The sequence below is a fragment of the Cyprinodon tularosa genome, unplaced genomic scaffold (genome assembly GCF_016077235.1).
Source record: "Cyprinodon tularosa strain WSP-4 unplaced genomic scaffold, ASM1607723v1 ctg385, whole genome shotgun sequence".
Lineage (NCBI taxonomy): Eukaryota > Metazoa > Chordata > Actinopteri > Cyprinodontiformes > Cyprinodontidae > Cyprinodon > Cyprinodon tularosa.
In genome coordinates, this window is record NW_024039102.1 from 533638 (window position 1) to 545347 (window position 11710).

Here is an 11710-nt window from a genome sequence, read left to right on the forward strand (position 1 = left end):
AGAGCATACCCATAATGTAACTTTTTTCATGATTTGGTGAGATCTATGCACCTGCCAAATCTCAAATCTCTGCGACTTACGGTTTTCCCCAACTCACGTTAGGGGGCGCTGTAGAGCCATTTGGCCACGCCCATTTTGGATTCCATTATCATACGTAAATTTCACTAGGGGGACAATTTACTGCCAAGTTTGGTGAGTTTTTGAACATGCTAAAGCCTCCAAAATGCTGTTTCTTTTACGCGGAGAAAAATAATAAATAATAATAATAATAATAATAATAACAAACGGTACAGGAACAATAGGCTCTCGCAGCGGTGAGCTGCTCGGGCCTAATAAACGGTACAGGAACAATAGGCTCTCGCAGCGGTGAGCTGCTCGGGCCTAATAAGGATTTAACAGTTCATATGAGAACTCACACAGGAGAGAGACCTTACTCATGTGTAACCTGTGGAAAGTGTTTCAGTCACAAATGTACTTTGACTTCACACCTAAGAACTCACACAGGTCTAAAGCCTTTCTCATGTCTGACCTGTGGGAAGAGTTTTGGCCAGAGAGGTCACTTATCTTCTCACCTGAGAGCACATACAGGAGAGAGGCCTTTCCTATGTGTAACTTGTGGAAAGGCTTTCAGTAGAAAAAGTTATTTATCTCATCACCAGAGAATTCATACAGGAGAGAAGCCTTTTTCATGTTTAATCTGTGGAAAATGTTTCACTCTCAAAACAACTTTAACTTTGCACTTAAAAACTCATAGTGGTGAGAAGCCTGTTTCATGTATGGCTTGTGGCAAAAGTTTTAGCCAGAGAGGATACTTATCTGCTCACCTTAGAGCTCATACAGGAGAGCGCCCTTTCGCTTGTATAGAATGTGGAAAGGTTTTCAGTCAGAAAAGTAGTTTAAATCGCCACCAGGAAGCTCATACTGGGGAGAAGCCATTTTCATGCATAAACTGCGGCAAAGGTTTTATTCATAAAAGTTACTTGAACAGCCACATGAGAGTACACACAGGAGAGAAGCCTTTTGAATGTATGGCATGCGGAAGAGGTTTTGTTCGAAAGTGTCATTTGGACAGTCACATGAGGGGTCATAGAGGTGAGAAGTCTTTCTCATGTATAACTTGTGGAAAAGGTTTTAATGAAAAACGCAGCTTAAATAGCCACATGAGAAGTCATACAGGAGAAAAGCCGTACCCATGTATAACATGTGGGAAAGCTTTCAATGATAAAGCTGCATTGAATGTTCACATGAGAGTTCATACAGGAGAAAAGCCTTTCTCATGTATAACCTGTAAAAAATGTTTCAATCAAAAAGTTAGTCTGATAAGCCACATGAGAACTCACACAGGAGAGAAACCTTTTTCATGTATGATCTGCCAAAAACGGTTTACTGTAAAATCTAATTTGGATAACCACATGAAGACCCATACAGGAGAGAAGCCATTCTCATGTACAACCTGCGGAAAATATTTCAGTCGCAAAGCTCACTTGAATGGCCACACAAAAACTCATACCGGGGAGAAGCCTTTCCCTTGTACAACCTGTGGCAAAAATTTCCGTCGCAAAGCTCATTTAAATAATCACATGAGAACTCATTCAGGAAAGATGTCTTTTCCGTGCATAACCTGCGGAAACATGTTTACACATGACAATGATTTAAATAGCCACATGGGGCTTCATGGTGGAGAAACCCCTTACTCATGTATAGCCTGTTGGAAGGGTTTTAATTAAAAATAAAAGTTCTGCTTGTTTTGGAACTCATACAGGGGTCTGTTTCACAAAGCAGGTTTGACAAACTCAGATTTAAATCCTCAGCTCTTAACTGAATTAGCCTCAGGTTGGAAACTCTTGAGTTTTCAGTTTCAATAAGGCTGTTCTTGTTCAGTAAACTGCTGTCCTCTGTTTTGGCTGTCCTTAGTGCTAATTACATTATTTTATTTCCTAATTTAGTTCGAAGATTTCTGTTTTAGTTTTGTGCAACCACAAAAAAAAATCATTCACTAGGTCCGTTTGACACATTAGCTTTTAAAATCAAATATTGCATGACGAGGATCCTATTAAAGAATTATTACCATAAATTCACAAAGAAATATTTATAGGGATTGGATTCTACAACTCAGCTGACAGGCTATGAGATTTATTGGAGTTTGTTTTGTTAAATATGGGCGACATGCAGATATTTTTTTCTTTTTTTTTTTTTTTTTTACAGTACATGAAGAACTCAGATTATTTTCAGATTACACTTAAATAGATTAATTAATTTCATGGGATAAAAAGTAATTACTGAAGAATTAGGATTCCTTCAGTGATAACAACAATCTACTGAGCCTAATAACGGGCATTTATTTGTATTACAACAACCGAAGCAGCTACAAACAGCCACTTAATATTTACTGCGTAATGGAAGACAGAATCAAAATGAGGAGGAACCCCATGAGATGATGCACGGGTCTTACCTGTTAGAACAACATTTTGATACCCCAACTTCACTATGTAATGTTATCATAGTTTCCACAGGGTATGGCAAGCCATTTTGATATGTATTAGTTTGACTGGAGGTGTATTTCACATATCTGAAAAAACATTGTGTTCTTGTCATAATGGCCATTTCAAACAAAATGACGTCCTTCACATCTAGAATAGAAATTCTGGGTCTGGGGGTGGATGCCCGGGGGGCTGCTGGCTCATTCCAGGTGGCCTCTCCGCTGGCCCCGGCCGGCCGGGGCTTTGCTGGGGCTCCTGTCTGGGGATCGTGGCTGTGCTGCTTTGGCTTCGTCCGGTGGGGGAGCGGCGTGGTTCGCTCCGCTCTGGCTTTGTGCTGCCCCTCGGGCTGCTGGGGGGGGCGGGTGGTTGCGCCGGCTGCGGTCTGCTCTTCTTGCGGTTTTGCGCCGGGCGGCTTTTCTGCTGTCGGGCTGATTGTGTGTGCGGTGTGTTGCGTTGCGCGCTGTTGGCATCGGTCTTGGTGGGGTGCGGCTGCGCTTTTGGCCGGGGGGGTGTTTTGGGGGGGTCCCGCCGCGCTCGCGGCCGGTTCGAGGCGGATGCGCATGGGCCCTGGCTGCGGGCGGGGCCGCCTGAGTGTTTTTCCTGGGTGGTGCGGTCGTGGTGGGTGTTGCGGCCGGTCGCCGGGGCTTGGTGCCGGGGGGCGGGGCGTGTTTCGGTGCTCTGTGGGGCTGGGGTGTTTCGGTCGGTGCCGTGGGGGGCCTGGTGTTCGGTGCCCGGCCCTACTTCAGGGTGGCCGGCTGCCCCGCCTTGGTGCCTTCGCTTCTGGGGTCCCCTTGGGCGCCTGGGGCTTTGGGTCTCCCGGCGCTGGACTCAGTGCTCTGGGGGGTGTGCCTCTCCGGCTCTCCACAACCACTATTGAGCATTTTTTCTATGGTTAAAACTTTACATGCACAAGTTCACCCTCACAAACAACTACAGGTGCTAGGCTTCAGGTACTTAGAGATTCACTTCCAAACAGAAACCCCACATTCATATCTTCAGGTAACACAGAGTACATGTCAGACTTAATAATATTACTTTAGCGATAGTTTCAAGGTGTTTGCTTTATTGTATATCTCGTACCATGTCTTTTGGTTGTGCTGTTCTTTTTTTTCATCTCATTGCAGGTGATGAAGCAGACTGAAAATGTTTTGTCATTGTCTCCTTTCTATCTCCTCTTTCTTTCATCTTTTGTCCCTTTTTTTCTTTTTCCTTCTTCTTCTTCTTCTGTTTTTCTGCTCTACTTACATTGCAGTGTCCATATGAACTGTAAAACTCCCTGCATAATTATAATAAAGCAATTTATATACATGACAAGTGGAGCGGTACACTTGTGAAAGTAAAATCTGTTTCGCTCCTTTTGGCATCAAGACAATTATTCTTATTGCCACCTTGCCAGACAGGACACTGTAAAAAAAAAAAAAAAAAAAAAAAAGAAATTCTGGATGTCTAGAGTTGAATTTCAGATCCTCATGTTCCTATTGTTACTGGTCATCATTTGTATTATTTTGACTTTGAAGAAATGTATATCGGATATCATAAATACATATTCAGTCAAGCTGGTAAATGACAAAATGACCACTTAAAATGTGTAAACAGTTTTTTTTTTTTTTTTTTTTTTTTTTTACAGTGTCCTGTCTGGCAATGTGGCAATAAGAATAATTGTCTTGATGCCAAAAAGAGCCCAACAGATTTTACCTTCACAAGTGAAGCAGTAGGGCTATCGCCATAGAAAAAGATGAAGGAAAGAGGAGATAAAAGGGAAATAAAACATTTTCAGTCTGCTTCATCTCCTGCCAAGAGATGTAAAAACAACTGCACAACCAACGGACATGTTACTGGACATACAATAAAGTAACACCTAGATACTATCGCTGAAGTATAAGTAGTATTATTTAATCTGGCATGAATTCTTTGTTACCTGAAGATAAGAATATGGGCTTTCTGTATGGAAGTGAATCTCTTAGTACCTGGAACCAAGCGCCTGTAGGTGTTTGTAAAAGTGTACTTGTGCATATAAAGATTATCCAAAGGAAAAAATGCTCAATAGTGGTTGTGTAAACAGTTCTAAATATATAAAACTCAGTTGTTACTTCTTCTATTTATTTTTTTTAACCTTCTGAAATTCAGTTTCTGCTGGCCAAAATTTAATATTTAGAACTTCTATTATTACAGTTCTGATTAGGAATGTGATTTTAACAGGAAGTGATCCACAAACAGAACAACACAGAGGAGTGTGCATTTAAAAATGATTTTTAAAAAAATGAATAAAGACCTGCCATATGACCCATGCATTAACTTGCAGCAATCTTCTAACATGCAATCTCCCTCTCCTTTGCAGCTGTAGCTTTGTTGCTCTTTAAAAAAAAAAACTTTTTCCTATTAGTTTTTTTCATTTCTGCATTAACATCTCTAGTTCCAGTTGGGTAAAATAAGTACTTTCTGTTGCCTGTCATCATCATATTTGTTACGCACGTGCCTCACTCACAGCAGCCTTTGTGAGACCAAAAACACAGTTTCTAACCTTAGGATAAATCAATTTAGAGTTGAGGATTTGAATTTGGAGTTTGTTAAACCTGCTATGTAAAATGGACCCCACTTGAAACATAACCTATATAAGCCTTTAGCTAAAGAAATTATTTGAGATATCTCAGGACAAATCATGCATTCCTCAAAACATTTTCTTGTAAGGAGCAAAATCAAATATTGATAAACCAAAGTGTACCTGAAAATACTCCCACTAAAAATCTCAGGCTTTGCTGACTCTGGTGAATTGACTAAGCCTTAGGAAAAATATGTGCAGTTCAATTAAATAGCCATTGAAAGAAATTTTATCTTATTCAGTTTTCAGTAACAGAACAAGTAGCAAGTGCTGTACAAGGACATAACACACAGGAAAGTACATTGCTTATGCATAAACAAGACACATTAAAGATTAACAGTGTTGAGCAGGAACACTTATTTATCTAGTATATACTTTGTTGGATATTTAGTGCTGTACAAAAGATTCAGGTTTGACTAATGCATCTCTTGAGTAGAAACAACTGTTCACCTCATCTATAGTCATCAACATGTCAGTGTTTTCTGGTCTGATATACATAGTTGGAGCTTACTCGTTAATCTTGAGATCATTTTTACTAAATACTTATTCATATGTGCAAATGAAAGAATATCACTTTATTTGTTTTAATTAAGAAAATACATGTCTTTCAGATGTATTTTCTTAATTATTCAGTCACTTCAGTCCATCTCTAGATTATTAAAATAAAATATGCCATGATAAAAAAAAAAAAAGAAAATATGTTCCCTACCTGCCTTTGTAAACCCACACTCCTCCCAGTCATGGCAGCAGGCTTAAATCTGACACAATCAGCCTTTGACATTTGTCTAGGACTCTTTCAAAACTGTCAGTTTGCACCAGAGCAATCTGTTGTTTCTGGGCTACGATTTGCCATTTGAATCAGTCAAAAATAAAAACTGAGCAAAGCTTTTGTTGTATGTCTCTAAATCTATGCCATTATTGCTTCTGTGTCCCTTTTATATCATCTTTATGTACAAAATGCTCTTTCTACAATCTCTGATATGAGAACAACTATATATCTGTCAGTTGTACTGCCTTGATTTATTGTTTTTCACATTTTTGTATAATAAATGATAATAAAGACAGGTGAGGTTGGACTACACACTTTTTTTTTTTATTTAAAAGTTTATATAGCACAGTAAAAATGCAACTAGAAACATGTTTTACATTTGATTTCAACCAACCTAGTGTTGCAGTACTTTTAAATTGTTCTATACGAGTCTTTCAGATAAGTAGAACAATAAGAAGGAAACAATGCTTCTCAATTTTCTTTCTCGGGTCATCTTAGGCAACTGTAATGTATCATAAAATCTATTGTCTGTGATCCAGATAGCCAGTCTAATATGACCGATGTGCTCTACTTTCTTAGTTTAGTGATGATCCACCTGGGTGATTATGGATCAGCTAAAGTTGTCTGATCCAGTTTTTAGGCAGATCTGTGAGGAGACTGTTGCAGGAATCAACTGAAGATGCATGGATGGGTTCAGGTTAAAGTTTTTCTAGGTCAGTCTTAATCCTGGAAATGTTCAAATAAGGATGAACCCAATAACAGTGTAGCACACATAGACGTCGTTTACTATTAAAAAAATGAACATCCAGCTCTCCCATCTTTCTGGCCATTATATACACACCATAATAGGATCATCACCATCACATCATCATAGGATGGGTCCATTTAGAAATGATAAACAGACATCTATGTATGTAAAGGTGTTTCTTTGTTTTTCCTTTTACAGCTGCACATTTCAAGTTTTCAGTTTTCAAGTATTTAATTAAGATAAACTGTAGTGGATTAGAAATATACATTTCAGTTCACAAGTGGGCCAGTTCAATACAGTTTGGTTCAGGTTTAATGATGCAGAAAACAACAATCTGTTGGTACAATTTATTTATGTCGTTTTATAATAATAAATAAGTGCTATCAAATATTTACTCATGTGCTTGCATTGATTATCTTTGGCCATGCTTTTTTTTTTTTTAAATAAATAATCGGTCTCCGTCAGTCACGTGACATTTGTTGCTAAGACGCCATTTTTGGCGTAAAGGCGTAGTGTAAACAACCGCAGTATAGCTAAACGAAGGACTAAAGGATTGAGTTTGTCTCTCTGACTATATGGAAAAAAGTAAGCAGAATGTGAAATTACCGTAGGCTACGGTGTCGTGCCAAGGTAGTTATCCCTGCGAAAATTTGTATCCCCTCGTCGGGATCGCGCACGGAGTAGGAAGAACAACCCGAGTTAACTCCGCTTCGATTCCAACGTGCAGAACTTGAAATTTGAAAGGTTTTACGTACATGAGAGTTGAGCTTTACTGTTTTATTCTTTACTTCACATGTTATAGCAGAATATCGCCAGTGATATTGATCTAAAACTAATAATAAAACACAAACGTTTGCTTGAAAGCTGGTCGCTGACAGCAGTGTCTACTCCTTCCTCTGAAAGCAAACAGATCCTTGTTCTTTTCCACACGTTCATTAAAAAAAATCTCTCATTGTTTCAGTGTCCAAATGTTCTCATCCCATTGAAAACTGTTGTAAACCATATACTTGTAATAAAAATGAAATAGAAAATGGAGTGCACGTGTAATCATTAAAAACTACTGTATATGCAGAAGGAAATAATTTTTTCCTCGTTGAAATTTGGTACTTAAATCTATATTTGTGTTTATAGTAACTTGCAATGTATCTATGTTGTACTATCCTTAATAAACAGTTTGTGTTCTAACATCAGCCATTTTATTTCATCCCATTTTGCCAGAACTGGCAATATGGGATGAAATAAAACCTGCTGTAATCTGTTCCCCCTGTCTAAATCATGCAAGAAAGGCCCCAGCTTTTTCATTTTTGGCTTATAAGTATCTTTTATGATGACAATTTATTCCTGAAACTTTGGATGTGATGGACCTTTATTTCTTAAAGTTACAAGGAGGGAACAAATTATAGCAGGCCACCTGCTGTAATCTGTTCCCCCTGTCTAAATCAGACAAAAAAGGCCCCAGCTTTTTCATTTTTGGCATCATAAAAGATGCTTATAAGCCAAAAATGACAAATCTGGGACCTTTTTTGCCTGATTTAGACAGGGGGAACAGATTATAGCAGGTGGTCTGCTATAATCTGTCCCCCCCTTGTAACTTTAAGAAATAAAGGTCAATCAACTCCAAAGTTTCAGGGGTTAGTTGTCATCATAAAAGATACTTATAAGCCAAAAATGAAAAAGCTGGGACCTTTTTTGTCTGATTTATACAGGGGGAACAGATTATAGCAGGTGGCCTGCTATAATTTGTTCCCCCCTTATAACTTTAAGAAATAAAGGTCAATCAACTCCAAAGTGTCAGGGGTTAGTTGTCATCATAAAAGATGTTTATAAGCCAAAATTAAAAAAAAAGCTGGGGCCTTTTTTGTCTGATTTAGACAGGGGGAACAGATTATAGCAGGTGGCCTGCTATAATTTGTTCCCCCCTATTAACTTTAAGAAATAAAGGTCAATCTACTCCAAAGTTTCAGGGGTTAGTTGTCATCATAAAAGATGTTTATAAGCCAAAAATGAAAAAGCTGGGGCCTTTTTTGCCTAATTTAGACAGGGGGAACAGATTACAGCAGGTTTTATTTTATCCCATATTGCCAGTTCTGGCATATGGTCTTTAATGATTACACGTGCACTCCATTTTCTATTTCATTTTTATTGCAAGTATACGGTTTACAACAGTTTTCAATGGGATGAGAACATTTGGACACTGTGAAACAATGAGAGATTTTTTTAATGAACATGTGGAAAAGAACAAGGATCTGTTTGCTTTCAGAGGGAGGAGTAGACACTGCTGTCAGCGACCAGCTTTCAAGCCAACGTTTGTGTTTTATTATTAGTTTTAGATCAATATCACTGGCGATATTCTGCTATAACATGTGAAGTAAAGAATAAAACAGTAAAGCTCAACTTTCATGCACGTAAAACCTTTCAAATTTCAAGTTCTGCACGTTGGAATTGAAGTGGAGTTAACTCGGGTTGTTCTTCCTACTCCGTGCGCGATCCCGACGAGGGGATACAAATTTTCGCAGGGATAACTACCTTGGCAAGACACCGGGACTGGCAGCCTCTCACACAACACGATCGTGTCATTTCTGGTAAATAATTGTGCCGAAAGAACAGCCGCGTGTGGCTTATCTCGACTTTACGCCTAATATGGTGGTTTTCCCACGATGCACCGCGCCCGAGGTAAACAATTGACGTCACCTGGCGGAGACCGATTGCCCCAAATTTTATTTGGTGCCTATTGTGCCCCTGTATAGTATTGGGTCAGCTGACGCCCCTGCTCCGGACGGGAGGAGCCGCGGAGGATGAACTTTGCTTTGCGCAGGCGCACTGGAGCGCAGCGGGGCGGAGCGTTTGCGGAGGATGTGGGATTTCGGAGATGAGGGTTCTAGTTACTCACTGAACAGGATCCCTTTCTGTCCCTCTGTCTCCTCTGCGGCTAATGGACGCTGCGGGCTCAGCTTCTGGAAGGAAAATCAGCCTCTTTTTTTATTTTGTTGCAAAAAAAGAACATACAAGAACACTATAGAACATTATTAATTACAAACAGATACAACTTCAAAGGGCTTTATAAAACAGAACAATTTTACGATGTCAAAATCAAATCTGTGCTCGAGGGTTGCAAATCTTTAAGGGCAGTTATGATTTTAATGGCTTTAGCATTTGAACTGAATTCTAAAGATTCTATATAGATATTATTAGAAGATAATAAAATCTGGAAATTAGGTTTTTGTTGTAAATATTTGGAGGTGTGTATATGATATTTACCATAAATAATAAAAAGAAAATTAACAAAATATAAGAATTGTGCTTTGACATGTTCACATTTCTCCATCCCAAACAAAACATCCTTATCTGTTAAAGTAATATTGAGATTTCTTTGACATTGACTTCTCTTTTTAAAAAATGCATTAACAGAATAAACGTTATGAATAATTGTATAAGAAATTTATCTTATTTTGTTGTTTATTAAGTATTTTTTAAGGAGCAGCCAAGTCCACTTCCAATTTATATTTTCAAAAATGTTGGACCAATAAAATACACAAGCAGGTGAAAAAACAACATCTCGTAATAGAATATTTCTTAATCTTTTGTTTGTTGTTTTCTTACTTATAAAAGAACAATCGTAATCAATATAAATGGAGTTTGGATCAAAATTTGGCATTTAGTGAATTTGATGTGTAGGGAAAGATGATAAAAGCTTTAATGACCCACTGGGGATTGCGTGAAACACAACAGCATATTCTTTAGGGGTAACAGGAAATTGGAAAAGTAACATAAAGTCAGAATAAGATAATAAATGGCCATTTGGATTTAGTAATTGGCTTACAAGTAATATTCCCCTATCAAACCATTTTCTATAAAAGATTGTCTTATTTTTGTATTTAATGTCTTCATTATTCCAGATATAATATTTATGAGGAGAAAATTTGTGCTTATACAAACGTGACCAGCTTAACAGCATTTGTTTATAAAATGTAGATAATTTTAAGGGTATTTTGGGTATACTGTAATTGCATCTAAGAAGAAAGGGTAATCCTCCAATTTTGTCAAAGTTGTAAGAGGATGGGTTTTTTTAGAATATTTTTTAAATATTTAATTTTGAATGAATTGTTTAGAGATGTGAAGTCAAGGGCTTCAATTCCTCCTTTTTCAACTTTATTCATTAGAATATTTTTCTTGATAAGATGGCATTTCTTTTTCCATATAAAGTTAAAGTTTATTTTATTAATGTTGGTACTGATCTTTTTGGGAACATATGTATATACATATATATCTATATATATAGATATATATATATGTCGGGGGGGGGTGAAAATAGAATGCATGTATGCTCTGAATAAAACTGAACAACACAACAAACGGCGCTTAAAATCCGCTAATAATTATTTTAGCAGCACAAGCTTTTCAAAGCTTAACATAAGCAAACAAAGTAATTATGACATGAAATGGAAAAATTGTTACTTTTATATGGATGAAAGGTTAGCTCCTGTTGGTTACCATTATGTTCAGATGCTCACAGCAACCCTGTCTGTCTTTTACATTTCTGAATTGCATTTAGAACATTTCACCTTTTATTATTTGTCTTTTTTTAACCAAAATCCATCCATGGAAAAAATGACTAGCATTCTTAGTGTAGAATGAAAATGTAACATGAGAACATGTTCATGGATCGTACGTACTATGGAGGTTTAGTGTATTTTTTACGAGGGACTTTTAGTTGCTGCCAGCAGGGAGATGATCAGTTTCTGTCTTCTCCCCGTTAGTCCTGTCAGGGTCGCGGTTGGGCTAGTAGCCTGGCAGTCTATGGGGCAATAGCACACCTGGACAGGGAGAGGCACAACCATGCGCACATATACTCGCACCTAAGGACTACTTAGCCACATATCTTGACAGTAAGGTTTTTGGACTGTGGGAGGAAGCCAGAGTACCTGGAGAAAACCCACGCGTGCACAGAGAGAACATGTAAACTCCATGCAGGAAGACCCTGGGAATCGAACCCAGAACCTTCTTGTTGCAAAGGCAACAAGGCTACCCACTGCAGCCCCATACAGTATTTACACATAAAAATAGGTGGAATGAACACACTTCAACCATGAAGTTTATTTAAATAGAATCTGCCT

At 38.2% G+C, this 11710-nt stretch overlaps 1 protein-coding gene across 1 annotated transcript; it reads left to right on the forward strand.

Annotated features, from left to right (window-relative positions):
- Nucleotides 1-387: 387 nt before the first annotated feature.
- On the forward strand, nt 388-2646 carry LOC119791262 (zinc finger protein 84-like). Its single transcript, XM_038297276.1, has one exon. The coding sequence runs from the start codon at nt 405-407 to the stop codon at nt 1725-1727; it is 1323 nt and encodes a 440-aa protein (XP_038153204.1). The 5' UTR covers nt 388-404; the 3' UTR covers nt 1728-2646.
- Nucleotides 2647-11710: the final 9064 nt, after the last annotated feature.

Coding starts and splice junctions, on each gene's coding strand:
- LOC119791262 (XM_038297276.1), top strand. CDS start 405: ATGAGAACTCACACAGGAGAGAGACCTTACTCATGTGTAACCTGTGGA.